This window comes from Talpa occidentalis, unplaced genomic scaffold (genome assembly GCF_014898055.3).
Source record: "Talpa occidentalis isolate TD23 unplaced genomic scaffold, MPIMG_talOcc4v2.1 talOcc4.5, whole genome shotgun sequence".
In the NCBI taxonomy this organism is placed as follows: domain Eukaryota; kingdom Metazoa; phylum Chordata; class Mammalia; order Eulipotyphla; family Talpidae; genus Talpa; species Talpa occidentalis.
The window spans coordinates 116,893,294-116,912,130 of NW_023604861.1; the positions used below are offsets into that span (position 1 = coordinate 116,893,294).

General features: G+C 38.0%; 1 protein-coding gene across 4 annotated transcripts in view; it reads left to right on the forward strand.

Moving 5' to 3' along the window:
* The window catches only part of CDKL4 (cyclin dependent kinase like 4), a 67,781-nt gene that overhangs the window by 24,520 nt on the left and 24,424 nt on the right, over positions 1–18,837 (forward strand). For 3 of the 4 annotated variants that reach the window (XM_054701191.1, XM_037528185.2, XM_037528186.2), the window contains exons 6-9: positions 1,747–1,944; positions 4,909–4,991; positions 6,397–6,453; positions 9,456–9,590. In XM_054701191.1, the coding sequence (XP_054557166.1) occupies positions 1,747–1,944; positions 4,909–4,991; positions 6,397–6,453; positions 9,456–9,590 (473 nt within the window). Of the gene's footprint in view, positions 1–1,746; positions 1,945–4,908; positions 4,992–6,396; positions 6,454–9,455; positions 9,591–11,554; positions 13,328–18,837 lie in introns of those variants that run through there. The other variant, XM_054701190.1, reaches the window with a different exon arrangement.

Below are 18,837 nucleotides of genomic sequence, written 5' to 3' on the forward strand. Positions count from 1 at the left end.
GCTTCTCAAACTGGCAGTTTTTCTGAACATATAAATCTATTCAGTTTTTCCATGAATATGTATTATTCCTTTCCTGCTGAGTCTCTCTAGCAATCATCTCAGAATGAACGCAGGTCAATGTTACAGTTGTCTGTCTCAGAAATTCAGGTTGCATGAATCTTGTGAAGGACTCTGCATAGTGAATCCTCTGTGGCATTCCCAATGATGATATTTCTTCTGTCATTTTATTTAAACAAAGCAGTAGCACAAAACATTATCAACTTCTTATGGTTGGCTAGATCTTGTACCAGATATGGGCTCAGACGCTGATACAGCTCAGGCTGTCTTTGATATGGGTATGGCTCATTGCTGCATTCACTGGTCACTTATAACAAGACAGGATTACAGTAAATGCTAAATGCTGACACTGACTAAATAAACTTAACCATATAAGAAAAATTTTAAGCTCCTACTGGATATTCACATCCAAAAGAATGAACATGAACTTTTACCTTATACCATGAACAAAATTAACTCTGTGACTCAGCCTCCTAAACGTAACTCCATTAGATTATAACCCTTCACCACCTAAAACTATAAAACTCTTAGAAGAAAACATAATGGGAAAGCACAATGAAATTGTATTTGACAGTAATTTCTTGGCTGTAACACCAAAACCACAAACAACAGAAGAGTACATAGGTAAATTAAACTTCATCAACATTTAAAAGAATTCTGCAAAGGATACTATACATGGAGTGAAAAAGCTACTATGGAATTGGAGAAAATATTTGCAGATCATATGCTGGAAAGGGATTAATATCTAGAATATCTAGCTCTTTTGAGTAACAAAATTTCTTTAATGGGCAAAGGACTTAAATAGACATTTATTCTAAGAAGATATCCAAATGGTCATAAGCACATAGAAGATTCTCAATATAACTAATCATTGATATTAGGGAAGTACAAATAATAACCTCAGTGATATACTACTTCATTCCCCTTAGGATGACTTTTTTTAAAAAGATTTATTTATTTATTTATTTATTTATTTATTTATTTTTTTATTTATACAAGAACTGGGGTACAGTCCAGAGGTGCAGGAGGGTGAGAGGATTCACCAGAGACAGAGCAGGGAACAGAACAGGTAGAGTGATGAAATACACTGCTGAGGGGAATAGCGGGTAAGACAGGAGAGGTCTGCTTCGCCATGTGGGACCCTCGCCAGCCAGCCAGGATCGAACTGGCACTGCAGTGGCTGCGGACAGCTTCACAGCGCGGCACAGCACTCAACCGCCTGTGCCACAGCACTCAACCACCTGTGCCACCAACCGCCTTAGCTTGATGATATCTGCAAAGACCCTCCAAATAAATTCACATTCACAGGCACCAGGGCCTAGGACTTCACATGTCTTTTAGGGGTGAGGGACATAGTTCATCCCACAAGCAATACCATGCTGATGATAATGTGGAGATGATTGTTTATACTTGGAGTTACCCTACAAAAATTCTCACTCCCTTGCTCCCCATTTGGAATTAAATGGATGTTAAGCAGTTGCCTTTGGAAACTGAATTTAATAGCTGAGTACACAGTGTAACTGAGTACACAGTGTAACAGTTACACTGTGTACTCAGCTAGTGCCTCACTGCATTCACTGCGAAGACTGTTCAGCCTCAGAGTTGCTGAACCTTGCCTAAATGTCTGGCCTGCTCTTGGGAATAGTTTACATGAATGTGACCCACCTGATCTGAATGATGCATTTGCAGTTCCAGGAGATGCCTACACTGATTACGTGGCTACAAGATGGTACCGAGCTCCTGAACTTCTGGTGGGAGATACTCAGTATGGCTCCTCAGTCGACATATGGGCTACTGGTTGTGTTTTTGCAGAGCTCCTGACAGGCCAGCCGCTTTGGCCTGGAAAGTCAGATGTGGACCAACTTTATCTGATAATCAGAACACTGGGTATGAGTATTTTATGACTTAGAGTTGCTAAATTGTTATAGTAATAGTATGTTATTATAATGGAAAACAAGAGCTTTCTTCTCCAAAGTGTTACTTAGGATGGTGGCTCTGGCTTGTAGCCAAAGCCCATCCCTTTCCTCTCATCACTCCTCTGAGTTTGCAAATGCAATTTCTGTTCACTATAAAAGAGGAGTTTTCCCCTTTACCCTAGAGCAGGGATCAGCTAACCTTTTCTATAAGGGGTCAGATGGTAAATGTTTTAGAATTTGCAGGCTACTTGATCTCTGTTGCCACTGCTTCTTTGTGTCCTAAAGAAGAACTTACAATTTGCTTTCCCATACATCATCTCTTTAAGTCTTAAGAAAAACCCAGTGAGCACCTTTTTATTTTTTTTATTTTTATTTTATTTTATTATTTTATTTTATTTTTATTTTTTTATTTAAATTTTATTTTTATATTCCCCATACCATTACAACCCCCTTATTTTGACCCCAGTCCCTCCTTTCCCCATGCCCCCATCCCCCATAGAGTGTCTCTGGTTCATAGTTGTTTGTTGATTTTGATATTTTCTTTATTTATAGTTATTCTTTTTCCTGGTCCCTTATTTAAGTTTTCTAGATTCCTGCTATGAGTGAGACCATCCGGTATTTTTCTTTTTCTTTCTGGCTTATTTTGCTGAGCATGATCCCTTCCAGCTCCATCCATGTTGCTGCAAATTGCATGTGTTTATCTTTTTTGATTGCTGAGTAATATTCCATGATGTATATGTACCACATCTTCTTGATCCAGTCATCTATTTTTGGGCATCTGGGCTGTTTCCAAAGCTTAGCTATTGTAAACAGTGCTGCTATAAACATAGGGGTGAAGGTGCTCTTTGGAATTGATGTTTCTGTGTCCTCTGGGTAAATACCTAGGAGTGGAATTGCTGGATCATATGGAAGCTCTATGTTTAGTAGGTCCAGAAATCTCCACACAGCTCTCCATCGTGGTTGGACCAGTTTGCACTCCCACCAACAGTGCAGGAGAGTTCCTTTTTCTCCACACCCTCGCCAACATTTGTTGTTGCTAGTTTTTTTAATATGTGCCATTCTCACTGGTGTAAGATGGTATCTCATGGTAGTTTTGATATGCATTTCCCTGATTAAAAGTGATGTTGAACATTTTTTCATATGCCTGTTGGCCGTTTGCATTTCCTCTTCAGAGAAGTTTCTTTTTAGCTCTTCTGCCCATTTTTTTAAATTCTTTTTTTTTAAAATGCAATTTTTTTAAAGATTTATTTATTATTTATTTATTTATTTATTTATTTATTTATTCAAGCACTGGGTATAGTCAGAAGTGCGCGGGAAGGTGAGAGAATTCACCAGAGCCAGAGCGGGGAGCAGAGCAGGCAGAAGGACCGAAGTACACTGCTGAGGGGAGCAGCGGGCGGCAGGAGAGGTCTGCGCGCCATGTGGGACCCTCGTCTGGTGGCCTGGGAGCAGCTGGGGATCGAACCGGCGCTGCAGAGGCTGCGGGCAGCTTTGCAACCCAGCGCTCAACCGCTGCGCCACCGGGGAGGCCCTCTTCTGCCCATTTTTTGACCGGATTATTTTCTTTGTTTTTGTTGAGTCTCATCAGCTCTTTGTAGATTTTTGTGATCAGTCCTTTATCATTAGTGTTGTGTGCAAAGATGTTCTTCCAGTGGGTGGGATTTCTCTTTGTTTTTGTTATTGTCTCTTTTGCTGTGCAGAAGCTCTTTAATTTGATGTAGTCCCAGCTGTTGATCTTTGCCTTCACTATCACTGCTATGGGTAATGTGTCTGTAAAGATGTCTTTGATGTGCATATCATGTAGTGTTTTGCCTATATTTCCTTCTATGTATTTTATGGTTTCAAGTCTTATGTCTAGCTCTTTAATCCATTTTGAGTTGGTTTTTGAAGCACCTTTTTAATCGTGCCTATTTTATACATGAAGAAATTAGGGTTCTGGAGCTTCTTTGATTGGCCTAAAGTGCTGATCAGTTAAGTGCAGAATAGGCATGGGGCTCAGAGGGCTCTCATGAGCTGTCATCATGTGTCAGCATTCCTTCACCTGGATGCAAGCAAAATGTTGGCTGCAGCTTTATGCCAGCAGCATGGACAAAGAAAGTGACATGTCTATACACTTTCGATGAGTGTTTATGCCTTCCCACAACCCCTCCTGGCAGCATGGCTGCTGGGCAAGGGAACTGCTCCCATCTAGTCTGGTCCAGTTCCCCATTTGGTTCTAGCATATTCTTTTAGAGAATTCTACATGCATGAGTATCACTCATGCATGGGCTAGAGTATTACTACAGATCACACCTTTGGTGTATATTGTTTATTTGATTGATTTCCTACAAGGAATGTGGAAATGTAAACTAAGCAGGTATTAGACAGACTTGAGTTTGTTTCTATGTCACATAATAACTATGACCGTAGGCGGGCTATTAAATCTCTGAGGCTCACTCTCCCCATTGGTATAGTAGAGATTAAAAATAGCAGCCATTGTGAGATTATTATGAAATTAAATGAGATCATGTATGTAAAGCACTCCTCACCATTTTCTGTCCTTCTCTTCTGGTGGTGGGTGAATGGCAGACCAAACCCCATGTGACCAAAAGAGTTACATGGGAGAACTGACTCTACCTGCAAAAGCATGGCATTGCAGTGATCCCTCATTCCCAGGTCTGGGGGGAAACCATCAGGCTCAAGATAGCTTTCTCATCTAGACTTCAAAAGTTAACCATTTTAATATTGCTTAATGCATTTAATGTTTAGTGCATCATCTAGGATACATACCAGTTTATTGGCTCTCTGAAAATACAATATTTATCTAAGTTAAGCTTTGTATTTATTGTGACAAAAAGAGAACAAGGTAATTTTTTAAAAAAGAAAAAAGTTAACTCTTTAAACGTTGTATTATTTTTATACATTTTTTTCTGAGTTACATGGTTTTATTTTACAGGAAAACTAATCCCAAGACATCAGTCTATCTTTAAAAGTAACCAATTTTTCCATGGCATCAGTATTCCTGAACCAGAAGACATGGTAAATTACTCAATTTTGGATATTTTATTATTTGTGTTGCTATATTGTTTAAAAGGGTAGTTTCTTTTTTAAATTTTGTGCTTTTTGCCTCCTGTTTTCCTTATGACCCAGTAATACAGATCAAAGAAACTATAAAAAAAACTACATACATAAAATGAAAAAAAGAGAATTATGTAAGATGAATCAGGCAAATGCTTTAAAAGTTTACTTCATAAACACCTTGATCCTTTTAGTTAAAACACTTGGGTAACTTTCCTTGAAATATTATTTTTTTCATCAGCAATGCTTGCTGTATGTTATCTTTCTTTGGAAAAAAAATGCTTTCTTTTTATTTTTTTCAGCTTGTAAAACAAAGTTCAAATCAATGAAAACCATTTCTTCACAATGTATATTTTTACAAAATGACCCTCGTATCCAAATCAAATCTCCACACCCAGTGATCACTGTACAATGCCTTTCTTTGGGAGTGTATCAGCAACAGCTCACCCTCTTGTGTTCAGAAAACACTGATTTCCTGTCTGTGTTATTTAAGTTGGACTATGATCTTTAAAACTTCATGTGGTCTAGTCCTAACTGTAGAGTGAAAGGACTGTTGGAGAGGCGTCTGTCCTCACACAGCTGTATCGGAGCTAGAATGGTGCAGGGCTGCCGAAGCCATAAAGACAGATCATGGCACTTGAACAAACAGAGGTTTTTATGATCACGGTTCTCTCTAGACACCATGATTGTTTTGAATTCATAATTTTATATAATACTTGGATTTATATGCTGGGTGCTTCTTATATTTGTTAAAGTTTTTTATTATATGTGTCAAACTCTTAAATATAATAAAAGGTTAAAATTGAATTACAAAGCTAGAAGTTGAGTTACAGTAGACTATATAACTTGTTTAATTTAAAGAACAAGATACAATAAACTTGCATACAGCTGGTGCATAAAGATGAATATTACCATTTTCTTTGAAGTTTTTCCTCTTCCATGCATTCCTTCTGAGACCCGCCTTCTCCCCTCCTCACCATTCTGAATTTTGTGTTTATCATTATATTTTCTGTAGTACTCTTATACCTGTAGTTCAATGTATGTTCATTAATGCTCAAAGCATCCCTCTAAGTATATCAGGCAGATATTATAGTACTATTGTAGCATTGGGCCTCACATTTACCAATCATCAATTGCAGGACATTGTGAAATTAAGCAAATAACTCAATTTATGTCTTTCAGACTTTTATACTGTCATGGAAAATTGTGTAAAATATGATATTTTTTAATGTTTAAAAGGGAATTATCTAAGCTACTAGGGGATCTTTCTTCAAAGTATTCTTACAAATATATTTTAAATATATATATATATATATATATTGCTTTGCTCTTATGTAACTTTGAAATTCTTTACTTTGTTTTTTAGGAAACTCTTGAAGAAAAGTTCTCAGATGTTGATCCTCTGGCTTTGAATTTCATGAAGGTACTTAAGAACATATTATAATCATTATTGACTGGAAATTGTATGATTAAAACTGGCAACTGTGAGAGAGGTGGACTGTAGGACAAATAATGTCAAAGTAGGATGTAGTTACTGAAAATTATAAGAAACTGTAAAATAATTATAGTTAAAGGAACATTGGTAGGTTCAACAGCAATAGTTCTAACATATCCTTTAAAATTAGTAGAAGACACTATTGCTGCTTTTACATTTGTTAGGTCGTTTGAATGTTAATATTCAGACTATGGAAATTTACGAGGGTGAATATTTCTTGAGTTTGATGTTCTAGAGGGCCTCCCCTGGTGGCGCAGGCAGTTGAGCACTGGGCTGTGAAGCTGCCCGCAGCCTCTGCAGCGCCAGTTTAATCCCCGGCCACCGGAGGAGGGTCTGACATAGTGCGCAGACCTCTCCTGCCGCGCCTGCTGCTCCCCTCAGCAGTGTATTTTGTCAGTCTACCTGTTCTGTTCCCTGCTCTGTCTCTGGTGAATCTTCTCACCCTCCCACGCTTCTGACTGTACCCAGTGCATGTATAAATAAATAAATAAATAAATCTTTAAAAAAAAAGTTTGATGTTCTAGAACTGCACCTGGTGGCCACTAGCTGCACATTACTACTGAGCACTTGAACTATGAATAACTAAGTTTACTATAAAAAAAATAACATATTTCATTAATAACTTCAAAATATTGATCATGTGTTGAACTGATAACATTTTGGATATTTTGGATTAAATAATTTTTTTTCAATTTTTAAAAATGAATAAAAGACCAGCAAAGTCAGTGCCATGCAGACATCAGTTATGGCCCCTGCACCAGGCCAGGAGAGATGGCCAAACAAAGGATAGACCCTAATTAAAAAACAAGACTCAGGGCCTCCCCAGTGGCGCAGTGGGTTGAGCGCAGTGCTGTGAGGCTATTTGCAGCCTCCACCTCACCAGTTCAATTCCTGGCCAGGGAGATTCCCACATGGCGCAGCAGACCTCTCCTGTCACGCCCACTGTTCCCCTCAGCAGTGTATTTCGGTCCTTTTGCCTGTTCTGCTCCCTGCTCTGTCTCTGGTAGATTCTCTCACCCTCCTGCGCCTCTGGCCTGAACCCCAGTGCTTGTATAAATGAATAAATCTTTTTTTAAAAAAAAAGGAGTTAAAAAAAAAAAAACCAAGACGCAATTATGGGCAGTATGCCATTCATTCTTGACTGCTGGAACATGTGAAGCCATGCTGGAACGTGTCACCCTTCCATCCAGGGTTAATACTGAATGCACAGAGGAAGGGATGGCAATAAAAATACCAGTGAGAGTATCTAAATCAATTGAGTTCTACCTACAGTGGTAGTTTTCAGATGGCTACTCACCATAATGTCCTGGGAGTTTTTTTTAAAAAAATACACGTTTCACTTTCTAACCTCAGATTTATAGAAGTAGAATTGCCATGAGTAGGATCCTGGAATTTGTACCTTTAAACATCCCCGAAAGTGATTATGATAAGCAGCCTAATTTGAAACTCATCTGAACTAGAAGGAGGAACCATCCAGATAAACTCGAGTCAACTTTGTAGACTGACCTTAGTGCTTGTCCAGGTTGCCAGGTGGCTGCCTGGGTGCTATCCAGGGTGCTGGATTCCTTCAGCCTGAGTCCTGAAATTCCTCTATGCTCTCTCTCAGACTCCCCTTTCCACTGCTCCACCTACCTTAACACAGCACTCTGCAGACCTTGTCCTGGAAGCCTCATTCCCTGACTTTGTTCTGGACAGATTGTTCTGATGTACCCGCAATAGCAAAACCTTTAAGGAGTCAGGGTGACGTCAAGCTCTGTGAGCCTACCCAATTCTAAAGTAGAGTCTAGGCCTTCCTCTACTTACTCTCCCCACTAACCTGAGAGAAAACTTGCTGGAAGACAACTCCAGGGCACAAAACACCAAGGTATAGGAAAAACTCCCTGTCTCAGCTTCAGAAATGAAGTGCCCAGTGGGACTGCCCAAGATCCTGGATGAAGTTATTTTCGGCCACTCCATTATTTGATTTAGAGCTATAAATATTGACCTGACACTCAAGAATTCTCCAAGTGCATCAGGGATTGTGCTCTTTTGTGAGCTACACTCTAAAACTTAGGTTCCTGCTCCATGTTAGATGAAGGAAAGCTTGCTTTCTTTAATAGCAGTTGAGTCATTTTAAACAACAAATAAATACTGGCAAGACATTTCAGATCCCCTGTGTCTGCATGTTCTAAGGCAGCTCCAGTTCATGAGTAAAGGTTCATTCTCTGACCAAAAATTATCAGGGCCTCTTGGAAGAAATCGGTGTCATGATTACCATTGATTCCACTGCTGTCAGAGTCCTCCCCACTCCAGGGTGTGCAGAGCTAGTGATTCTAATAGCTTCTAGTATAAAGGGTCATAATGTCACCTTTCTCTTTTTGCCTCTAGTGATTTTTATTTGAATATGTACTCCAATCATCCCCATTTTTAGGTTCTTTTCACTACTAAAACTAACACTTCCCTAACTGCCTCCTTAAATCAGCAATTCTCAAACTTGAATAAGTATCAGACTCATCCAGAGGGTCTGCTTAACATAGGTTGCTGGGCCCCACTCTGCTTTTGATTCAGCAGGGCTAAGGTTGAACCAAGAATTTGCATTTCTAATAAGTTTCCAGGTGATGCTGATACAGCTAGTCTAGGGACCACCTTTTGAAAAGTCTGACAAACTATTTGCTTAGACAGTGATGAAGAGATGTCATGGTGGAAACACCTGATCTACATGTAGCCCCTTTCAGAGACAGTGAATGTTTATCATTTCTGCCCTCAGAAGACTTAGAAGTGGCAAAAGAAGAACAAGCCTAGTAATTAGCAAGTTCCAAATACTGGAGAATATATCAACTTGAAATTTTCTAAACTCCTGTTGGCTCCCTCTTACTAGTCAGAGAATGGAGACACAATAATAAAATAGGCCTTTTTCATAGTATCTTCTTTGCTTTTCTCTCCTTTCAAAGGAGTGTCTGAAGATGAATCCAGATGACAGATTGACCTGCGCCCAACTCCTGGAGAACCCCTACTTTGACTCTTTCCGAGAGGACCAAATGAAAAAAAAAGCACGTAATGAAGGAAGAAACAGAAGACGCCAACAGGTACCTCTGTTCAAAAGCTAAAGTGTTATAAAATTGATTCATTATTTTTCCTTCTTCTACCTTTTCAAGCGACACTAGGTGGACACCAAAACCTTTTTTTTTTTATTGGTTCATTATATTTTTTTATCTTAATAAATATTGGTGATTGATGTCATAAAACTATGCAAAATAGTTTGTTTTCTTTTAAAAACTTGTTCCAGATCTTATTCCAAAGTACACTTGAATCAAATCATTGTACAATCCTTTTGCTACACTGATTGGATATGTTACCTACCAGATTGTGTAACCAAAATACAACTGCTTCGTACAACGAAACCCTGAGTCCACAATCTCTACAGAGGAATCCCAGTACCTTTCTGGAGCTTCCAAAGGCTTAAATAAAGGAAATTTGACTATTCCATTCTTTTCACCCATGATGCTTAAGTCTGCCTTTCCTAGGCTTGTCCCTGAAATCAAAGATAAGCTCTGGCCAGATACAAAAGGGTGAAACTCAAGACATCTGGGAACCAATTCCTAGCCTAAAATATGCTGATACTACAGAATGATATGCTGAATCTGATGATAAATGTTGATTCTGCAGTTTATTAGGTGATGACCCTTTACTTGGTTTCAGAAAGCTTTGATGTTAAATAAACTTCATGGAAGCAGGCTAATTTTGGATTGGGCTTCTTTTTCACCTGTATTCCCAGCACTTAAAACAGTATCTGACCTGTAGAACGTACTTAATGAATATTATCCAAATAAATATATAAGACAAACATTGTTTAAGGAGGAGAGTAATTTTAATTTATCCAAGACTGAAAATTGTCCCATTCTATCTGCTGAATTTTCACTTTTGATCTATGTATCAGTCATTTGTTTCCTCAGCATTTCTACGATAAAGAAAGAAATCTTTTTTTTCCAACCTTTTGATAGTTAAAATAGAAGTTTGTTGAGGAAGTTCAAACTAATCAATATGATGAAATGTTAGGATTATGTCTGTGTGTCCAAAAATCTGTGGGTATCTGAGTTTTTGTTACATAGGTAAATTTACCTTTCACTGTTAAAGCTGTATGTTTGAAAGTCAAGTCTAACACAGCTTACTTAAGTAACCAAAAGATTAGGGTTTCTTCAAATAACAGTTTGAACTGCAATATGAATTGTGTTTTAAAACACTAATCCGGGGCCTCCCTGGTGGCTCAAGGGGTTAAGTACAGCACTGTGAAGCTATCCGCAGTCTCTGCAGCAGGAGTTTGATCCCTGGCCAGCCAGGGAGCTGCCCACATGGCACAGCAGACCTCTCCTGTCTCGCCCACTGCTCCCCTCAGCAGTGTATTTCAGTCAGTCTGCCTGTTCTGTTTCCCACTCTGTCTCTGGTGAGTCCTCTCACCCCCCGCACCTCTGGCCTATACCCCAGTTCTTGTATGCATAAATCTTTTTTAAAAAGATTTTATTTATTTATTTTTGCATAGTAGAACTGGGGTGTAGGCAAGAAGTGTGGTAGGGAGGGGGAGGCAGTAAGAGAATTCACCAGAGACAGAGTGCAGAGCAGAGCAGGCAGATTTACTGAAATACACTGCTAAGGGGAACAGCAGGTGAGCCAGGAGAGGTCTGCTGCTCCATATGTGTGTTAGCTCCCTGGCCTGGCCTCAGGCCTTCCAGGTGATAGTGCTGAGACTTAACCCCGAGGCCTCCAGGGAGGCCGCTGTTTATCTATCTTTTAAAAACTGACTAGATACTCAGAAACAAGTATATTGAAAGAAATCATAGTGCATCCATGAGAATCCTAGAATAAAGAAAAGAACCAAATTTTCAAGTATCAGAGGGTTACAGTTTTTATAAATGTAACCCTGCCTAATTTTAAAATTGATGTCATTTGACATCTTTGTACCATATGTATCCCTTTTGTTTTACCACCTTTGAATCAAACTGCATAGGAATTGTTTTCAATTTACTTTCTTATTTTTGTCTTGTTCCACTATTAGAATCAACTGTTGCCTCTCATACCAGGAAGCCACATCTCCCCCACACCTGATGGAAGAAAACAAGTCCTCCAGTTAAAATTTGATCATCTTCCAAACATTTAAGAAAATGTTCTTTCAAGTGGAAAGTAATTTAATATGTACACATTTTTGTACAAGAGAGATAGGAATTCTCAGTGTTTCAAATGCAAATGAGCCATATGAAAATTAAGATGCTTTCTAGAGTTGTTTTGCTCTGATTGTTACTAATTCCTCTTCCCATGCGTTTTACATGCCAACTTTATCTCTTAGAACATTTTCTTTAAATGTTATAAAGTCTGAAACTATACATATGGAGGAGACATTTTCACTTTCATCAGAGCAGCCCCTGAATGAGGCAATTTGTATTCAGGATTTATGGACTTATACTTTGATTTATGGAGAAGATTTACATATAGCATCTTGCTTCAGCTGACCACATAATGTCTTAGAGCAATATCAAATATCTTGCCTGGCTGTTGTTTATGTAAAAATGACATTGTATTTCTGCATTTTAATTCACTCTTATTGTAACCAGGTCTGTTAAGTAATGCTGGCATTCTATTCTGTGCTTTTATGTTGGTGTAGGAAGAAAACCTTGAAATGTCATCTAAGTTTACCCTTTGATGCCAGGGCAGACTCTTTCTCTGTCTTGTGAGACGCTGACAATTCTATTTTTAAAGTTAGCTAGAGAAAATACCATATATATTAAAAAGCAAATAGAGAGTGAACTACAAGGAATCACCTTCTTTGTGACAATAACATCTTAGGATAATTGATTGCTGACTAATATGGTCCTTTGAGACCTCATAATTCTTTATCCTTTTCTCCTGCTGGTTAACTCATCTCAGTACCTAAACTAATACTCTTGGATGTGTTTTTGAAATAGTTCATTGTCAACACTCTTTTCCAAACATTTGCATCCATAACCTCTGTGAACTTGTTCAGCTCTAAACATGATCAGATTAGGTTGTAAGCACTTGCAAGCAGAGAGTTTTCTTTCATACTATCTTTATGTCTCATACAAAACAAAAGAGGCAATAACAGCAAGCAAAACACCTCAGTGGGTGAATTTTCAATTTATGTAGGGATCTTATACATCTTGAAGCATCATGGTAGTTCTTTATATCCTGGACATTTAAGAATGATGCAGAATGTTTGAAAGTACTTTTAGTTTGCTAACAAGGAGCTCATGTAAAATAATAGCCTGGGGCTGCCTATCACTTTCTGGCATAAAGGCACAAAATAGTGATGCTATCAATAAAAATGAAGAAGTCTTCATAAATTCTTTTCTGTTCTTGGGCTACGTGAATGCTGTCAGATTTTGCAAATCACATAGTTGTTGGAATTCCTTGTATCTAAGACACTGAGCATAAGTTGTTATTACGAAATCACAGTAACACCTTATTGTCCATCTCTAAAAGCTTATTGAACTTATAAACATGGCTATATATGCAAACTTCCTGCAAATCTCAATCAACTATTTGGAAGCATCTCTTTTATTTTTCCCTTTTTAAAATTTATTATTGTAGCCACTAGTTCTAAGAAATTATGACATCTAAACAATAGCTCCTTTCTCAATGGACGGATATTTTAAGTAGTCTTGTTTAGCCACTTAATATTCATGGTATGAATATAAACTGCTAGATTTTTCCTATTTTCATCTTATTGTCAACAATGTACTTCTTCAGATTTCCATGTTTCTTGCATTTTTAATAAGATGATACCACAGGTGCAAGGAAAATGAGAAATAAATGATAAGAGGTAATTTTACTGAAAGATTTCTCTTTAGTTTTCACTTAAACCTCCTTATCACCAAATCACTCATAATGCTCCAGTTCCCCTAAATATATACATTACATAGAATACATACACACATAGAGTGAGAGAAATTAAGAAGACACCAAAAGACTCCACTACCCTTTTTGTTACAATAACGGCATTTGGGGAAGGGGTTCATAGGTTGACTTAGTTTTGCATACATTTAAAAATTAATTCAAACTAGTATTTCTCTCTATATATTTTCTCCCTTAAACAAACTCATCCTTTAAATATCTCTGGGGAAGAGAGAGGAGAAAGCATCACATGGTTAGAAAAATGTTCTCATGCAGTCTTATTACCACAAAGAAAGAGAACCTGCTGATGACCTTTGCTTCCTTGACTTTCTCTGGGTGTCTCAGGTCATACAGCCCCTATGCCATCTGTATCACTCAAAGCTGCAACTCTGAAAGCATGACTCTCCTGTTTCAAGTGCATTCATACCACATTCTACATTTCACATTCATGCTACGTAAATGCTCTTGCATTTCTCAACCACATGGAAGACACCTGCACTCAGCATCTAGCCCCAAATTAAGTAATGACTTTTTAGAACTTCACCTCAGCAACCAGTCCTACCCCTGGCTCTTCCAGCATCCCACTTGATTCTGTAACCCTGTGTTTCCTTTACAATCTTGCAAGCTTCTATCTGTACTGGGCCTTCTGACTCCTGTGCCAGCATTCAAGCTTTTAAATTTATTTATGTAGCTCTTGCCTGCTGGCTCCAAACACTGCGCCAGCACAGTGAGTGAATACTCCTTTCTGCACCTCTGTGAGATCTCTTTGCACCCTGTTTTCCTCAGACCTTCCATGCAGGTGTATCCGAGAAGCTCCAAACAGTTCTTTTTGTTCAGTACTTTATAGACCATTAATAGTGCAGACTTCACATCTCAGCATTCCTATTTCTTCAGGGAGGAAGGAAATACAGTCAGAGCAAAGGACATTTAATTAGACTGTATTGACCCTGCAAGCCTATTTGCTTGGACTCTGTCTGGTCTCTGTTTCAGTCCCAGTGATATTGGAATGTAATTATTCCAATTTGCCCCAACCACAAAGCCCTTTTAGGGGGCCACTTTTTGAAGATTATTTTAGCTAGACTGAATTATTTAAAAGTTGTTTTCAAGAGACTTTTGAATCCTTTGGATTAGGGAATGACTGAATAAAGAGTCAAAACCAGCTCTCAGGAAGGGAATGAAGAATTGAACAGAAAGTGGATTTTTTTCCTCTGTTAACTATGTCACAATTCTACATTGCTCTTCCCAAACTTTAAGACATAAGAAAAATAAGATTTTTCATTGGAAACCTCTCAAGATGTTTTATGATCCTTTAGCTTACTTGCCACAGAATTATAATTTTTCAAAAAGATGGCACTTTCTTACTCATTTGTCACCATCAATGAATTCCAATCCTGGTTTGGGAACAACTTGCACTCAATTCTCAAAATAGAAAACTCGAGAATTATACAAAATTCTCTGAAAAGAAAAAAATTAATTAAAACTCCAAAAATTAATTAAAACCAGAAGAGGAATGATCCTAAAATTTCACAAAAGTAATATCTGGGGGGAAATTGAGGCATCAGAGCTGGATTGCAAATATACAGATGTTTAATGCGTATAGTTAAGACACAAGACAAAATGCCACTGACAAGTTGAAATAACATACTGAGTATGTGTATTTGTTTTCTATTAAAATTTCTTAACACCTTCCTCTTGTCTTAGTAGAAGACAGTACATCTCCAAGAGTGGTAGTTTAGAGAGTAGAAGAAGTATCATTTGACGGGGGAGTTAGGACAGCTGTGGTCTAAGCCAGGCTTGCAACTCTCTGTAGCATTGTTGCAACATAACACTTTTCTGTGCCCTCTTTTCTCATTTGTAAAATAATAGAGCAGATGAAATGAAATGATTTCTAGAGCTCCCCTTCAGCAATAAAGTTTGGCGACTCCCTGTCACACATGGTGTTTTTGTCCTGGGCATATTTCTCACAAGAAGAGCCTTTGTAGAGATTGTTTTTCATTAGTGAGAGCAAGCCAGCTTTTGATGTCTATCATCTAACAAGAAACCAGGAGATATCTTTCTTTGTCTTGCTCTCTCATCTCTTTCTTGCTTTCACAATAACATAAACACTCATGACTATTTTCTGCTAGTTCCATCAAATCAAAAGTAGTTTACAAACAACTGTCTAGGAGAGGTCAAATTTTAAAAACTAATGTGGATTTTTAAAGCTAATTATCACCAAATTTTAATTAATATAAATAAAACAGGTGTGCTTTTAAAATGTAGAGTAATATGTAGTCAATCTATGATGTTTTCTTCTAACTCTAATTAGCTTAGAAATGGTGCATATACTGTGGAACATGAATTTCCACCAGCCAGTAAGGCAAAGTACATTTAGTACATTTCTAATTTTAGGAAAACTGTATTAGTTTTAGTAAATGATAGCTTAATGGAATTCTACAAATACGTGTTAACTATACCTGTCTTCTGTTTAAGCAACTGTCAACTTTATACTTAATCTCAAACTAAGACTTGGTTACCCTACTTACCAGGCAAATAACTGACTTGTATTTATAAAGTTAAAATTTTTTTTCTATTGTGAGCACTAGTCATTGACCATATCTCTGAATATTGTCATATTGAAGATGTTGTATGTCTACTTACAACTTTAGAACATATTTGTATAGAAGCAGGTCTATTTCAATTCACATGAAATTATAGCCATCTATTAACTAGTTAACATTTGATAAATAGCATAATGGCAATTTCTACTATTAGAAATAATAGTTAATAAATTATCCCTTGAAAAATTATCTTTTTAAAAACTGTATTTTTTTAATGAAATAACAATGATTTACAACATTGTATATGATTTGGGGATATAGGTTCATCCCTCTTCAGATGTATGTTGCAACACCACACCCACCACCAAAAAATTCATTTTTTAATTATAGTAGTTACCATGTCTCCTCCCAAAGAAGTGTAGACCTCATCCTGCTCAGCTGCTCACAGCTTCTGTTTGGTGGCTTTTGCATTCCCAACATGAATAGATTTCTTCTCTTCCAGCAAACAAAAATGCAAGCAAGTGTTCCCTTTTAACACCAATCTAGTCTATTATTTACTTACTGTCTAACAAACACGATGAAGTACTAAGCAGAAACAGAAGGAAATGAGCCCTCAATAGAATATGTAGCCAACAAAAAGAAACCTTAATAGGGTTAAGCAGAAAGGCACAAATTAAGACACACCAGAAAACTTGAAGATACCAGTATCAACATCATTAAATAATCTGACCATGACTCTAAGAGACTTCCTGGGGGAATGGAATCATCAGTGAGAGAAAAGTCAGCTAGAGCAGTAAAGCTAAATTTTATATATGGTAATATACAAAACAAATTTAACATTGTGTTCATTAAATAATCCAGAGTGATTGCATAGAGGAAACGCAACAAGAGTAAAAAACAAGAGATCCCAGCCAGCAACTTAAGTCTTAACCTGTGTATTCTGGCAACTGAAATTAAATGAACAATTTGTACTTGTGAGGAAGTAAGAAATTGCTGTCAGTGAGAGGAAAAGTGAGTCTTAATATTTAAGAAACACTTGCAGTGAGAGAAAAACAAAGGAGAGAGTCTGTCAGAAGTGCTAGCTAGGGGTAGAATCAGTGTTTGTCACATGTCTGGCAACCGTGTCCATCTCAAGATCTCATTTCTGCTATTCCCTCCCCTACTCTTTCCTAATTACCCTCCTCTCTAGTCACATATCTACTTTTCTAGCAATTGAATCTGCATCTGATCACCTCAGTTTCTTCCTTCACCAAATACCCATCACTGCAGACTGCGCTGATGAAGACCTTCTCCATTTCCAATTTCCTTCCTCCTGGGTTTGCTAATTTCATCCTCCTACTACCTGCAAACTTTAGGTCAGAGAAATCATCCAGCATTTAGGTTTCTCTAATGTAAGCCCCCCCCCATAAAATATACCCTCCCTTATGCAAACTAAATTTCAAAATAATTTTAGATTGAATTCAAATAAATTCCTAAAATGTTTTAGAGATTGATTTCTTTTTTGATGCCCATACTCTATTATTCTTTTTTTTATAATAAATTTTATTTTTGTAATCCCCATACTCTATTATTCTTTAAGTGTAATCCCACTTAGAAAAATTAATTCCTCACCAAAATTGACACCATTAAATATTCCCTCTAAATCATGAGTTCTTGGCCTTTAGTCCATTTCAAGGGAGTTATTGGAAGCTCCCTCTTCCATTTCTATATCCAGAGAAAGGTTATCCAGGGCTGAAATAGCCACAAACTCGAGAATTCTGCCAGGTTAACAACTGGGCAGCTCACAGTACTTCCCACCTATGACAAAAGACCTCTCCCCCCTTGCTCTGCTACTCACCAGCTTGCCTTTCCCCAAGCCCTGAGCCCTTTATGACTTGAGATAGAACAATTCATGAGTTTTCTGCCCCACTGACTGACTGACCTAGAAAAGATAAAAATCTCTTCCGCATTCTGCCTTAAATATTTAACATTTAGAAATCCATCTGGGTTCCAAAGTAACCCCACTGAGAAGATTTGAAAGATAAATTACCAGTTAGAATTTTCTTGTGAATTTGTTTAAAGGCATAGCCTTCCCAGGAGCTGTCATCAACAGTACCTAAGAAAATGGAGGCGTGAGCTCCATTTTCCATAAGAAAATGATGGGTCTGGTGCGTGGCTAGATGACAATACGAGGGCATTGGGTGTTTCTTTAGGTGTTGGGGGACACCACGAGGGATGAGAAATGGGAGGCAGAAATAGGCTGTGTCTGCTAAAATTTACCGAAACCAACCCCAAATCTTATGCCCTAAAGAACATCCCTCAAAGCTGTGTGAAGTGGAAAAGTCCTTGGCTGGATTCTGGAGACAACACTGCTTCCAACTGCCCGCTGTCTGTGTTTCTCTCTCTGGCCCCTCGTTCTGTAATAAGGAATAGCAAAGCTCAATGTTTTTAAGGATCCTTCTAAGATATTTTGTGAAATGACAACTATCAATCGCTATCCTCTAGCTCTTGCCCTGTTCTGGCGTCCTCTTGCACCAGAGTGAATGGAGAGACAGCACCTACCTAGGGGTTATACTCTGTGTTCTTCCACCTTCCTGACTTACTCTGAGAGCAAATTTCTCCCTCCTGTCTGCTGCAGAGAGCCAGCTTCATGGTGGAAAATGCAAAATTCTGGGGACCCAAGATAGATGAGGTATTAGATGGTTTATGTTACCGGACACTGGGCTTGGTTTTTGTTTTATTATTGCTGTTGTTTTGTTTTGCTTTGCCTTAGTAAGCACTATAAACTCCTATTGCCCTGAATGATGGCACACTATAAATAGACACACTGCACACCACTCTGAAGAATACCATCCTTGCCCAATAAGTACACAATATGCCCTTTGATCAATAACATTGACAAAGAAAGATGCAC